This window comes from Heterodontus francisci, chromosome 2 (assembly GCF_036365525.1).
Source record: "Heterodontus francisci isolate sHetFra1 chromosome 2, sHetFra1.hap1, whole genome shotgun sequence".
Lineage (NCBI taxonomy): Eukaryota > Metazoa > Chordata > Chondrichthyes > Heterodontiformes > Heterodontidae > Heterodontus > Heterodontus francisci.
Genome location: NC_090372.1, coordinates 67575707 through 67591188, shown reverse-complemented (window position 1 = coordinate 67591188; position 15482 = coordinate 67575707). Strand labels below are relative to the sequence as shown.

Sequence of the window (15482 nt, the reverse complement as noted above, 5' to 3'; positions counted from 1 at the left end):
TTATCATAGTTTATGCAAACTAGAACATAACGGTAATATCTTGGCAAATGTACTTTGGTCAGGATTGCCAAATGGAAAGAAACTGATAATTGAGAAGGGGATAACATACCCTTCGGCATGTGTCAAAAATTCAAAACCTCTGGTTCCTTTCCCTCTTTATTGGCATTTTGATTGTTTTTTTAAAAGAAATTGCAAGTAGTTTTTCTGTAAGCTTATAAATATTTGAGAAGACTAATTTCATGTTTTATAGTCACTGGCTCACATGAAAAAGGTACAGCCATGTTCAGATTTCACATCTTCTATCTTCTATAACTACCTTTTTTTTTTACAGTATTAGGATACTTCCTCATCATCAAAATACTGGAGGATTCTTTGTAGCTGTTCTGGAGAAAAAGGCTCCAATGCCTTGGAACAAGCGAGGACCAAAGGTAAGGTGTTTTGCCTGTTTGTAATATTTGAAGAAATTTTTTATGCTGAAATGTTTCTAGATTCTTTGCTTTTTTTATTCCCAGTTTTCATTGTTCCAAGCTTTTAACAAGACAGTGGTGCTGTTGGGGGCAGCATTCAGACTTCTGCATTATGCCCTTTACTGAAAAAGTGGTTAGGTGCCCTGTTCATTGTTGCCTATTGGGTAGAATGAATTGCAAGGAGTTGTGCAAGAGCTGTTTGGGCTAAAGTTTTCTTTTTCCCGCTACTACTTTCCCGCTTCCTGTAAGGCGTCTCTGCCTTGCCCGACTGTGATCATTTCGACAATCTGTGCTATTACATGTGTCACTAAGCTGTCCTAAAATTAGTGGTGTCCTTTTTGTTAAGCTGCCTGTGTGGTAACTTTCAGTTTATCCTTCAAGGTTATGCTTTGCAGAAGTATGTTTTTTTGTGTGTTGGGGTTGGTGAGAGAGGTTAAAGAGAATGATCTATGATCATTTCAACTATGCTGTGCCTATTAGCAATCTATTCCCACTTTATAACTAGAATTAATTGTTGTAACTAGCATCTGTGCATTGAATCTTTGTGGTCTGTTGATTCCATAGTAATCATGTTCCTTATCTCTGCTCTGCAAGATGTTTTTCTAAAACAGAGATAAGAACATTGCCCCCACCAGCACCATCATCTTGCTAAATGCCTGGATGCTATGTGAATCGGGATTCTTGATTTAAGCTTGCTTTAAACCATTTTCTTACCAGCTCCATAGCCGGTAATGGATGAAGTCCTGGTCATTGGTCAATCTGTGTCCAGTACTATACCAAACTGAGCACCTGATGGACTCTAATTGAAGTTGTACTTATGCATGATGAAAGATTAGTTTTTTTTTTTGGAAATGATTGGACAAAATTGATTTCAATCCCCAGGTTACTGGCAAAAACTGTAGAACCTTCAATTAAAAATGGAAATTTCACATTTTCCAGTCACCTAAACGACTGGCTCTATAGAGTCTCTTTGAAGGACTGGGTTGATGGGTCCGACAGCCTTTCATCTGCATTCGCATCCCCATCACCCCCTTCCACAGTCCCCATATGCCTTATGTAATAATCTTAACAATCTAGACACTAATTTCTTGGAAACAATGGAAGGATATGCATATAAAGATGAAGATATTGTTGGATCCCATCAGTTACAAAGAGAGACGAAGTCCAACCGTAACGTTTAGAAACTTTATTGCAGTATATGGTTGTTACATTCCAAGGTTACAAAAGAACAAAAAGCAAAACAAAAGAACATGCAAACGAACAAAACAAAAGAACATGTGCTCACTACAGTTATTCTTATAGTTATTCAAACAAAACTAGTAACGCCCCCCCCCCCCTTGTTTATGAGTGGTTTGCAGACTTCTGTTAACAGTGCATGATTGGTTTATTCGTCCCAACATTTTATTTTTGCATTTTATTTCAGTAGTTTCACATCCCCCCCTCCCCTCCTTGAACTGTTAGGCTGATTATTAAACAATAGGCTACTATTAAGCTATCTGCAGCTGTCCTGTTAGCTTCTGCTTGTTTTTTTATAAATTGGCTCCGCGGCTCCACAGTTAGTTTGTTAGCTGATCAGCTTACTTTTGATCTGTCCCCACAGTCCCCTCTTTGATTCTTCAAACTTCTTTAAGAATCATTCCATCAATCCCACCTAGGTGCCTTTAATGGTCTCTACTTGTCTAGAAACAGCCTTCAACAACCGGAGGGGTTGCGCTTAATACGTTGCCCACTTGTGCCACAAGAGGGGACGGTGGGAGCTCTGTAAGGGCATAAGCTTGGCAGGGGCTTCAGTTACTTGTTTACAACAGCACTTAATAAGCAAAAACATAAAATACAAAATTATGATTATAACAAAAAAGATCAAACCTGTACCATTGAGGTCCCTATTGAGCCCAACCACCCAGTCGCCCAACTCCATAAGGTGGGAGTTGGGGATTGTTTGAGTTTTTCTATCTCCTTTTGGATGTGCTCCGCCAGATTAGAGATCTCTTTGGAGCTATCCGGAATGTAGGTGCAGCATCTGGGCCCTATCATGTACCCCCACATTTCTGCAAGGATAAAATCTAGGGCCATTCGGTTCTGAAGGGCCAGCGTTCGAGTGGCTACCATTTCGGCATTTATCTTAACCAGGGCTTCGGAGGTGTCATTGGCCACCTTCTCTAGGACAGAGGCCATGTTAATAGACTACCTGGCCAACTTAGCTGTCCCATACCAGGGAAACAAGATCGCAAAGAATCTCTCCGTCTCCCTGATAGCTCGCCTCATCCTTTGCCAGTGAGGTGGCACAGGCAGGGAGGTCAAGTGACGGATATAAGGTGTAACATAACCCAAATAACATGATCCCGTCCAAAGTTTCGGTAACCAGGGATAGGCCTTGTGGCCGCAAAGAAGGTAAGTGCCATTATAGGAGGTGAATTTGGACGCATTTAGTGCCTTGGGCAGAAACGTGAGATTCCAATGGCTTTGACCTGTGTGATTAAAAAGGGAAATGGAGACATTGTCACCGGGGGGCGGGGGGGGGGTCTATGAACACTGTATATTTGCAAATGCTATTACCGACGGGGTAGCCATCAGTCAAATTACGGGACATGCACACTGTTCCCATTGGCCATCCCACTCCTGAGGTATTGGTCAATGCAAGATAAGGAGCTGTACTCGAGCCATTAAAGGAAGGTGTATACGAGCCCCACATGCTATCGTTATAGCTGGATGATATCAGGTTTTGACGAATCCCAAACCTATACGAAGTGGGGTCGCAAACCCCCGTTCCAACGTATGGGTTGTTATCCACCATCCCATCTGGGATGTATTAAGAGGTAGGGGCCGTAACGGAACGCCTCCTCTGGAATGGATAGGCACGTGTGCACATACCCAACAGCTAGAGATGTTAGCTGCCTTGGCGTAGGTATAAAACATGTAAAGGAAAGTGTTAACGTGCATTTCCCTGGACACTCGATTAGTTCCCCAAAGTGGAAAGGTTTGGTTAGCCAAAAGTAAGCAGATACTTAAAATGCATGCAAAGAGGATAATTAAAATTCTGAACGTATTGGCAAATGGTAATTGTCCTGATAGGTCGGTGTTTAGTCACGGGTCGCTCGTTTGACGTGAGAGGCGTGTATCCAGGCTTTCTTCCCTTCCACCTTTACTGCTGCCTGGGTGGTCAGTAGCACCTGGAAAGGTCCCTCCCACTTGGCGCCCAGTGGTTCTTCATGTATTTTCTTCATGTAGACCCAGACTCCTGGGACGATGTCGTGCCCTCCTTCTGGTGGGTCACCCCATGCTGCCGATACCTGCGAGGAAGCAGAACTGATGGCATTTGTTAGGTTCTGACAATATTCTAGTAGAGCGTCACTCATCAGGTGACAATCAGCTTCTCGCAAATCAATTGCTCCCGGCAGAGACATGGGTCTCCCTGTTATTATTTCAAATGGACTCAGGCCCGTAGTTCTGTTCAGAGTCGCCCTAATACTGCACAGAACTATCGGCAACGCCTGGGGCTATGGTATTCCTTCCTGGTGGTGATACTTAGATAGTTTTTGTTATAGGGTCTGGTTCATTTGCTCCACTTGGCCTGAGGACTGTGGGTGGTGAGGACACTGTAAATCCCACGTAATGTACAGTAGACGACAGACTTCCTGACAGACCGGGCCTGTAAAATGAGTCCCTTGGTCAGAATCAATGCTGACCAGTACTCCCCATCTGGGGATGTAGTCCTTACACAAGACCTTTAGCGGTGTGATTGGCCGTGGCTCTTCTGGCTGGGTCAGCCTCTACCCATCTGGAAAATCTGTCGACAATGACGAGAATGCTGGTGTATCCCTGGCAAGGTGGGAGAGTGATATAGTTGACTTGCAAGCACTGGAATGGGCTGGCTGGAGCAGGAGCTCTGAGTTGAGGCATCATCGTGGTGTCCTGGATTGTTTTTCTGACCGAACACACAGTGGTTAGCCACCAACTGGTCGTGTTTTTTGAACCCCCGACCCCACCAGCTTTTCTGGACTCGAGCCGTCATCTGTTGTGGGGCCAGGTGCCCCCAGGAGTGAATCTGTTGGGCTAAAAAGGGCATCAGCGCCTGTGGCGCGACTGGTCTCTCGGTGTCCCTTTGCCCCCAGATACCGTCTTCACATAGCTTGATCCCTGCTTCTATCCAGGTGCATTTTTCGTCTTTGGGGTACTCTCTCTGCATCACTTGTAGGTCTTGTGCCAAACTGGGTACATTCAGTTTACATATTTGCGTCCGGGGAGTCACCCTGCAAGGCGGCTCCCTTGGCTGCCTGGTCGGCTAGGGCGTTCCCCTGCGCCTCTGTGGTATTGTCCTTCGTATGGGCTTTACATTTCAGAATGGACACCTCTTGTGGTAATTGCATGGCCTCCAGCAAGTGTCGGACCTCTTTCCCGTTTCGGATAGGTGTACCAGCAGTGGTGAGAAATCCTCTTTTGCGCCACAGCTGACCAAAGTCGTGAGCAACTCCAAAGGCGTATCGTGAGTCCGTATAAATATTAGCCGTCTTTCCCTCTGCTATCCGACATTCCTCCGACAGGGCCTGTAATTCGGCCTGTTGGGCTGACGTCCCCGAGGGCAGACATCCCGTCGCCACAACTTCGTGTAGGCTTGTCACCGCCCATCCAGCTTTCCGGGTACCATTGTCAACAAAGGAGGAGCCGTCTGTAAAAAGGATTGAATCTGGATTGTGCAATGCCTCTTCCGCCGCTAAGGTTACTTCCTCTGTCTCTCTCATAGCCTCCACGCAGTCATGCTCTTCCCCCTCTTGCTCCCCAGGCAATGGGAGCATAGTTACTGGATTTACCGGGCTGGCTCGGACTATATGGAGGTTGGGGGCCTCTAGGACCGTTGTCCATCGGGTCCATCTGGCTGCTGTCATTTGGGATACTCTATTCATGGATAGCAGTGTGTGGCCGGTGTGCTGACACTTGACTGTTAGCTTTTGGTCCAATACCAGACCTGCAGTAGCCATCGCAGCTTGGCATGTGGTTTCCATGGCCCTTAGGCGATTGCCCCATCCTAGGGCCACGGTGTCCAGTTTTCTCAAATAGTATCCAATAGGTCTCTGTTGGTCCCCATGCTCCTGTGTCAATATGACGGTCATGTATCCCTCTTTTTCACGTACAAACAGGGTAAACGGTTTCCCATTGTCGGGGATTCCCAGGGCCGGTACAAGGCCTTCTTTAAATTCTCGAAGGCCTCTTGTTGGTCTTTCGTGAGGGTGACTGCCTCCTTCGAGGCCCGCTCTCCTTTCAAGGGATCATTTAATGGTTGAGCCAGTTGTGTGTAGGAGTCGATCCAATTTCTGTTGAAGTTACACAAACCCAAAAAGGACCTAATCTCCTGGATAGTGGTGGACTGTTTGGCAGCCCGGATGGCTGTGGTCCTGTCCTGGGTAAGTCCCCTCTTTCCTTTCGAAACCTTTTGTCCGAGGTACACGACCTCTTCTTGGGCTATTTGCGCTTTGTTAATACTGGCCTTGTGTCCTCTCTGATGAAGTTGGTCCAGCAGGGTACGCAGATCTTGTTTGTGTTCTTCAATTTCAGAGGCTAACAGGATGTCGTCCACGTACTGGATGACCGTGGAGTGCATGGGAGGTAACTCCCTCAAATGGTTTTGTAGGGCCATATGAAATACTGTAGGGCTGTTGTGGAAACCCTGTGGCAGCCATGTCCAGGTGTACTGTCGTTGTTGAACGGTAAAGGCGAACCATGGTTGGACCTTGGGTGCCAGTGGCACCGACCAAAATCCATTGGCCGTGTCTATAACAGAGAACCATTCATGTTCCGGCCTCAGGGCATTGAATATCGTGAGGGAGTCAGCTACCAGAGGAGCCTTTTGATCAATACACTGGTTAGCTCTTCTGTAGTCAACAGTAAGCCGTTCCCATTTGGTTTCCATACTGGCCACACAGGGCTGTTGGAGGTACTGTGTGTTTTAACCAGTACGTCTCGCTCCTCTAATTGTCTAATTATGGGTAAGATTCCTGCAATAGATGTTGGACTAATGGGGTATTGTTTATTACAGGGTGGAGCGGATCCTGTAAACGTTGCCGGTTTCATTTGAAGTAGCCCACGATCGTTCTTATCCCGAGCCCATATTGGGTGCTCCCTCAGCTCCTCCTTCAGACTTCTGATAGACCATGTTACCTGGCCGCCTTCAAAATGCAACAAGGAGTTCAGCTGAGTAAGAACGTCCATACCCAGAAGGGCCTGGTCCACTGGACCTATCCAGACTGGTGTTATCAATTCGTGTGGACCAAGACCAATGCGTATGGGATGAGTTTTCCTGATCACCACCCCATGGCCACCAGCCCCTTGGGTGGTCTTAACTTTACCGTCCATCGGTATAGAGTTCCTGTATCGTTGAGGTAGACACGTTAATTCGGCCCCAGTATCCAGCAGGCAGTCTATATCTTGATCGCCCACCCTCATGGTTATATACAATCCATCTCTTCATTGTTCTATTAGTGCCAGGAGGGGCACCGAAAGGGCGAGGGAGGGCTCTGCTAGTTTTTTGCCGCACCAGATAACGCCAGTATCTCCTTCCGTTGCTGGGGTGACAACTGTTTGAATTTTTCCGGGTCATTGTCTTCAGGGGAGGGACCTGGTCTTGGTGCCGGATTGTATCCTTGCTGTCCTCTTCCCCGACCCTTCGCTCTCCCACCGAGGAGAGGGACATGACGGATGTTGAGGTTAGGAACAGATGTTTGATTACTCTAGGTCAAGTCGGCATAAGGAGGGAGGAAGTGTTGGGTATTCTAAAGGGCATTAAGGTGGACAGGTCCCCAGGTCCGGATGGGATCTATCCCAGGTTACTGAGGGAAGCGAGAGAGGAAATAGCTGGGGCCTTAACAGATATCTTTGTAGCATCCTTAAACACGGGTGAGGTCCCGGAGGACTGGAGAATTGCTAATGTTGTCCCCTTGTTTAAGAAGGGTAGCAGGGATAATCCAGGTAATTATAGACCGGTGAGCCTGACGTCAGTGGTAGGGAAGCTGCTGGAGAAGATACTGAGGGATAGGATCTATTCCCATTTGGAAGAAAATGGGCTTATCAGTGATAGGCAACATGGTTTTGTGCAGGGAAGGTCATGTCTTACCAACTGAATAGAATTCTTTGAGGAAGTGACAAAGTTGATTGATGAGGGAAGGGCTGTCGATGTCATATACATGGACTTCAGTAAGGCGTTTGATAAGGTTCCCCATGGCAGGCTGATGGAGAAAGTGAAGGCGCATGGGGTCCAAGGTGTACTAGCTAGATGGATAAAGAACTGGCTGGGCAACAGGAGACAGAGAGTAGCAGTAGAAGGGAGTTTCTCAAAATGGAGACGTGTGACCAGTGGTGTTCCACAGGGATCTGTGCTGGGACCACTGTTGTTTGTGATATACATTAATGATTTGGAGGAAAGTATAGGTGGACTGATTAGCAAGTTTGCAGACGACACTAAGATTGGTGGAGTAGCAGATAGTGAAGGGGACTGTCAGAGAATACAGCAGAATATAGATAGATTGGAGAGTTGGGCAGAGAAATGGCAGATGGAGTTCAATCAGGGCAAATGCGAGGTGATGCATTTTGGAAGATCCAATTCAAGAGTGAACTATACAGTAAATGGAAAAGTCCTGGGGAAAATTGATGTCCAGAGAGATTTGGGTGTTCAGTTCCACTGTTCCCTGAAGGTGGCAACGCAGGTAAATAGAGTGGTCAAGAAGGCATACGGCATGCTTTTCTTCATCGGACGGGGTATTGAGTACAAGGGTTGGCAGGTCATGTTACAGTTGTATAGGACTTTGGTTCGGCCACATTTGGAATACTGCGTGCAGTTCTGGTCGCCACATTACCAAAAGGATGTGGATGCTTTGGAGAGGGTGCAGAGGAGGTTCACCAGGATGTTGCCTGGTATGGAGGGCGCTAGCTATGAAGAGAGGTTGAGTAGATTAGGATTATTTTCATTAGAAAGACGGAGGTTGAGGGGGGACCTGATTGAGGTGCACAAAATCATGAGAGGTATAGACAGGGTGGATAGCAAGAGGCTTTTTCCCAGAGTGGGGGTTTCAATTACTAGAGGACACGAGTTCAAAGTGAAAGGGGAAAAGTTTAGGGGGGATATGCGTGGAAAGTTCTTTACGCAGAGGGTGGTGGGTGCCTGGAACGCGTTGCCAGCGGAGGTGGTAGATGCGGGCACGATGGCGTCTTTTAAGATGTATCTAGACAGATACATGAATGGGCAGGAAGAAAAGCGATACAGACCCTTAGAAAATAGGCGACATGTTTAGATAGAGGATCTGGATCGGCGCAGGCTTGGAGGGCCGAAGGGCCTGTTCCTGTGCTGTAATTTTCTTTGTTCTTTTTACACATCTTAGCCCAATGGCCTTCCTTCCCGCAGTAGTGGCATGCCCTGGGTTGCCTATCTTGCGCCTTATCTGGGCCTTTGGGCGTCCAATCCGTCTGCAGAGCTCGGAGCTTTGCTGCCATGTCCCTGTCCAGCTGACTGCATCGATCAATCAACTGCACGTAGGTTACTCCTGTGCCTTCCCACTCTGGGAAGGCTACCTTCAGCCTCTTGGATAATTCTGGTTTTAGCCCCGCAACAAAGGCAGACTTCCAGGGCACAAAATGGGTATCGTCCAGATCCTCTGGAGCAATGTCCATTATCCCCGAGTATTCCAGCCAAGCAGATCTAAACCTTTCTTCATGCTCCCGCACCACGTCGGTACCTTTTTGCTGACAGGCTGTAATTTTATTCCAATCCGTCTTCGTGGGACAGAACGCTCGCAGCCACTGACTAATCGCAGCCCATCCGGCATCTAGTTGTTGCTCATCCTCGCCCAAAGCAGTTTGGACCTCTCTGTTCAGTCTTTGCCCTGCTCGCCCGGGCCCCATCACAGTCAAAATCTATACCCCATCCCACGGGTGGAGGTGGTAAATTCCCTTCAGACGTTCCAACTGTTCCCACGTCTTCTGACCCCCCATTTTTCGGGTCAGGCAATTCTTTGGACCATTTATCAATTTTCTCAGGATCCGCCGGGACATGCATCCAATAAGTGTTGTGCTCAGACGTGATCACCTCGTTACCGTCTATAGTCTTTTCCTGTTTGACCTTAACGCGTTTCTGTTTAAAGGGGGCGAGCCGCGCAAAAGGAAACTCATCATCAGTATTACTTTCTTTGCTGGAGGACTCAGCTTCCTCTATACCGGCTTCACGCCATTGCGTTTTTCGTAGTTTTTTTAGTAACTACTCCAGATTCGGGTACAGGCGAGACGGTTGTGGTTGGCGGGGTCCGCAGGGCGGTCCCGGTCCCTTCGGTTGGGTCGCCTGTCCATCTTGTAATTGTTTTTTTTAAGTTCTTTATTTTCGGTTTCCAACCTTTTTCATTTTCTAGTTTTTCTAACTTAAGCTTTTCCTTTCTCAGTTGTTCGCAGACAGCCTTCAATTGGTCCTTCGCATTAGTCAGGTCGCTGTCACGTTGAGACAGTTGAGCTTGTTGGATAATTTCATTACGTTGTCGGATCTGGCCCATTACGACTAAGGACCATTGGGTCCGTTCTTTATCCTTTAAAGGGGTCGTTTTTCCCCAAGCGCTCTCTTTATATCTTCCAGGGACCACTGTCCCTTGGAGGCACTGTATTTCTGTTCAATTTCAGTACAGGTTTTAGCCAAATTAAACTGTTGCTCTATATATCCTTTTCACTGTCGAACAATCTCGTCTTCGGAAACGTCTGGCGGGGCCCGCCCGCCTTTTACGGTTGTTGGCAACTGTCGGTTTCCTTCGTCAGTCATTGTATCAATTTTGTGTGGGGGAGGGGGTCTCGAGCTATGGGGCTTCTTATACAGAAGCCGCGGAGCTTTTCTGCCGGGCTGGTGTATTACCATCGAACACTGCCGATTTAGACGTCTATAAAGGGGGTTTCGAGCCTCGGAAGAGTTCGGGATCACGTTGTGGAGTACCGAAACTAGACAATGGCCGAGGACTTTTTAAAGTAAAGAGGAGTCCTTACCTCCGGGGGCCGATATAGGTCCGATGTCCAGGGCTTCGGTCTTTATCCTCCAGCGATCCTGCCGACTACGCCAAGTTGTTGGATCCCATCAGTTACAAAGAGAGACTAAGTCCAACCGTAACTTTTAGAAACTTTATTGCAGTATATGGTTGTTACATTCCACAGTTACAAAAGAACAAAAATCAAAACAAAAGAACATGTGCTCACTAAAGCAAGCATTTCTTAGTTATTCAAACAAAGCTGCCAACGCCCCCCCCCTTTGTTTCTGAGTGGTTTGCAGACTTCTGTTATCAGTGCATGATTGGTTCATTCGTCCCAGCATTTTATTTTTGCATTTTATTAGTTTCACATCCCCCCCCCTCCTTGAACTGTTAGACTGATTATTAAACAATAGGCTACTATTAAGCTATCTGCAGCTGTCCTGTTAGCTTCTGCTTGTTATTTTTTATAAATTGGCTCCACAGTTAGTTTGTTAGCTGATTAGCTTACTTTTGGTCTGTCCCCACAATATGAAGTCCTCAGAATAGCTGAAATCCATTCTTTGGTTTCCCACTCTGAAGATAAAAGATTGCTGGAAGAAGCTGGAGAGACTCTTCAGAAATGCATGTAGAGAACCAATCTTTTATAAGTTGTAACCATTTTAATGTGCATTTTTGGCAGCTGAGACATAAAACAGCAGCAGCTGATGCCCCAGTTGAAGATGCTGATGTGAAACTTGCATTAATGGATGAAACTAAAACAAACGATGGTGAAGAATCATCAGCCAGTAAAGATGGTATTTGTTGGTAGGTTACACCACAATATATGGAGCTCACCAAGCATTTTGTTTCAATGCCACTTGCCTCTTGTATATTTTACAACTGTTTGATGCAAACGTGGCACGGTGTCTTAGTCTTTCAAGGGCCACAGCAGACTGTGTTGTGGAGTAACATAGTTACTCTTGATAGTGCTCTTGATCCTCTGTGGTGAGCTACTTATGGTTAGTCATGTAGCTGGGGGGAGGCTGAGGGTAGGAGTTTCTGAAAATGTCTGAAAAGGAAAATCTGGGGTGAATTGCTTTTGGGGTGTTTTACTGCAACTCTTTGTGGCTGGTTTCAGAGCGTTGTTGGTCTAGACAATGTTTCAAGTTGACCACCTTCTAAGTATAATTTGAGTTGTGATTCAAGGACATCCAAGAAACTGGAAGATTGGAACTTTTTAAAAAAAACTTTCCCATGCCCTTCTCACTAAAACCTAATCATCTGTTGGGTTTTCACTTCCCTGGCTGACATTGACCATAAAATAGAGTTTGAAAAAGCAGTCAAGCTTATTTAATGTTTACTATTTACGAAATCATTCTTATACAATTTGTTGCTCTTCCTCGCAGTGTCTGGATTTAAATGGTTCATTGTCAAATTAAAAAGAACTTCTGGTTCATCAAATGTTTTTAAATGCTGATGTTGTTTCAGCATACAAGCAATTTTTAATTGCTACCATAGAAGGGTGAAAAGGGATGAGTGAGTATCCTCTGCAATTTCTTGTAAATATTGCATCAAAAGAATTCTTGTGAAAGTTCAACTTTTTTAAATAATCTTTTCTTCTTTAGTCCACCGCCATCAAAGAAAATGAAACTATTTGGATTCAAAGAAGATCCGTTTGTGTTCCTGAGCGAAGAAGATCCAGTATTTCTACCGATTCAGTAAGTGTTCTTTGGACTTGCTGCTCCGGTTTTTCTGTCTGAATGGGAATGAAAAGATTTAGCAGTGGTCAGTAATTTGATTTTACTGTTTTGAGTCAGGCTGCGTTTTTTGTGTATATCTTGGTCACTTTTTATAGTTGTATGTATTAATACTAACTGACTTGTTGAACTTCAATGCATAGGAATATTGGGAACAAGAGCAGGCCATTCAGCTCCTTGAGCCTGCTTACCATTCCATTATACCATAGCTCATCACCTCAACTCCATTTCCTTACCTTTGCTACATATTCCTTAATACCCTTACCTAACAAAAATCTGTTGATCTTTGACTTGAAAACTTAAATTCACATCCACGTCCTTTTGGAGAGAGTATTCCAAATTTCTACTATACTGTGTGGAAAACTGCTTCCTGATTTCACTCCCGAATGGCTGAGCTCTAATTTTTAAGATAGTGGTCTCTTGTTCTTGAGTCTGTTTAAGGACAGTAAGATGCAAAGGTAAATCTCAGGTAGGATATACTCTTTCCAGCCTTTTATGTGTAAGTCGTTCTACCCTATTAAGATTATTTTCATACTTCTGAAATGCGAAGAGCACAGTGAAGTCCTAAATCCTATTTTAAAACATAGCCACCTTGCCAGTGTTGCATTATTATCATGTGCTTAAATTTTGTGAAACTCATCATGAAGTGTTGTGACAACTAGCAGTTGCTTAAAATTAATGTAAAGTCAATAAATGTCACAATTTGGTAAGTCCAAGAATAAAAAAAATTATCAATATGTTTTACGCATACATGGTGAGTGGCATAAACTAATTAATTCATAAGCAGTGTAGCTTTCAGATCTGATGAGTCCACAGGTGACTCTAGTCATTGTATAATGAGTCATATTCTACTCTGAAAGTGCTGCCTACATGTAGGAGGGTGGTGAGTAGTTGAGGTTGGGGGCGGTGGGGGAGGGGAATAGAAATCTGAGGGTGGGATGAGAAGCTCAGATGGTAGGTGTAATTGGTATGAGTATTGGTTGGTAGAGGGAAGTGGATGGTTTGGAAATGGGTAGTGGTCAGTATTTGGGGTGGCTGTGGCCAACAATAAGGTTGTGGTTATTGTGGGGTGGGGTGGAGGGGGCTGCAGTTCATGGAAGCAGATGAAGGGATGAGACTGCAGACCCAGAATCTGGATTCCAGGACTGAGGCTCTATCTATTTGCTTAATTAATTGCTGCGCAACCAGATAATCCAAAGCCTTAATTTGTAGCTGCCTGGCTCTCATGAAGGCCAATCACATCTGTTTAATTTGAAAATGTACCCAAAAGTTTCATTAAATTTTTATAAAGCACAAAATGATTTAAAAGTACATTTTCATATTTAATGGCAGGACACTTGCTTGTGGATAGAGCTGAGATTTGGAGTTGGAGATGAAACAGTGTGATATACAGAAGACAGAATAATAAATATATGGGGCATAATAAAATTTTAGCTAGGCTATTCAGGAATGAAATCAGGAAGCCCTTATTCACAAAAAGGATAGTGGAAATCTGCAGTTGAAATTTTATTTTTTGTTGAACAAGAGTCTCAAGCGCAGTGGAGCAAAGGCAGGTAAATGGAATTCAAATACAAATCAGCCATGGTCTAACTAAATGGCAGAACAGATTTGAGGGCCTGAATGGCCTGCCTATTCCCATCATCCTGTTTCCCTAAACAGGCACTAGTATTGCCTATTAAAAGTAATAGAATGAGGTATTGCTAAATGTCACAAGCCATCCCAAAATTAGGAGATAGAAAGGAAGTGTGTGCAGTGGGAGGACTTTTAATCTGTGTGTAATTTTGCATGTGTAAATTTAAATGGTGTGTTTTTTGACAATGCAGAGCATACGCAGAGCCATTGTGGATGTCATTGGTGCATCCAAACATTTGCCGGCTTGCCAGTATGGGTGCGCATATGCATGCATCCGTCAACATCATCGCGTAATGACCTCTGAGTGTTGCTTCACCCCCATTCCCTCCAGCCATACCCTGCTCTCTCCCGCAATTCATGCCTCAATTGCTGCTTTCAAAGAACAAAGAACAGTACAGCACAGGAACAGGCCATTCTGCCCTCCAAGCCTGCGCCGATCTTGATGCCTGCCTAAACTAAAACCTTCTGCACTTCCGGGGTCCGTATCCTTCTATTCCCATCCTATTCATGTATTTGTCAAGATGCCTCTTAAACATCTCTATGGTACCTGCTTCCACCACCTCCCCCGGCAATAAGTTCCAGGCACTCACCACCCTCTGTGTAAAGAACTTGCCTTGCACATCCCCTCTAAACTTTGCCCCTTTCACCTTAAACCTATGTCCCCTAGTAACTGACTCTTCCACCCTGGGAAAAAGCTTCTGACTATCCACTCTGTCCATGCCGCTTATAACTTTGTAAGCCTCTATCATGTCGCCCCTCCACCTCTGTCGTTCCAGTGGAAACAATCCGAGTTTATCCAACCTCTCCTCATAGCTAATGCCCTCCAGACCAGGCAACATCTTGGTAAAGCTCTTCTGTACCCTCTCCAAAGCCTCCACGTCCTTCTGGTAGTCTGGCGACCAGAATTGCACACAATATTCTAAGTGTGGCCTAGCTAAAGTTCTGTACAGCTGCAGCATGACTTGCCAATTTTTATACTCTATGCCCCGACCGATGAAGGCAAGCATGCCGTATGCCTTCTTGACTACCTTATCCACCTGCGTTGCCACTTTCAGTGACCTGTGGACCTGTACGCCCAGATCTCTCTGCCTGTCAATACTCCTAAGGGTTCTGCCATTTACTATATATTTCCCACCTGCATTAGACCTTCCAAAATGCATTACCTCACATTTGTCCGAATTAAACTCCATCTGCCATTTCTCCGCCCAAGTCTCCAACCGATCTATATCCTGCTGTATCCTCTGACAATCCTGATCACTGTCCGCAACTCCACCAACCTTTGTGTCGTCCGCAAACTTGCTATTCAGACCAGCTACATTTTCCTCCAAATCATTTATATATACTACAAACAGCAAAGGTCCCAGCACTGATCCCTGCGGAACACCACTAGTCATGTCCCTCCATTCAGAAAAGCACCCTTCCACTGCTGCCCTCTGTCTTCTATGACCGAGCCAGTTCTGTATCCATCTTGCCAGCTCCCCTCTGATCCCATGTGACTTCAGCTTTTGTATCAGTCTGCCATGAGGGACCTTGTCAAAGGCTTTACTGAAATCCATATAGATAACATCCACTACCCTTCCTTCATCAATCATCTTCGTCACTTCCTCAAAAAACTCAATCAAATTAGTGAGACACGATCTCCACTTCACAAAACCATGATGCCT

The 15482-nt window shown here is 45.4% G+C and overlaps 1 protein-coding gene across 2 annotated transcripts in view; it reads left to right on the top strand.

The window, feature by feature from the left end:
- Positions 1-15482, top strand: part of nsun2 (NOP2/Sun RNA methyltransferase 2) — a 60422-nt gene that overhangs the window by 26154 nt on the left and 18786 nt on the right. For both annotated transcript variants that reach the window (XM_068058750.1, XM_068058741.1), the window contains exons 12-14: positions 332-428; positions 11130-11254; positions 12055-12147. In XM_068058750.1, coding sequence (XP_067914851.1) covers positions 332-428; positions 11130-11254; positions 12055-12147 — 315 coding nt within the window. The remainder of the gene's footprint in view (positions 1-331; positions 429-11129; positions 11255-12054; positions 12148-15482) is intronic.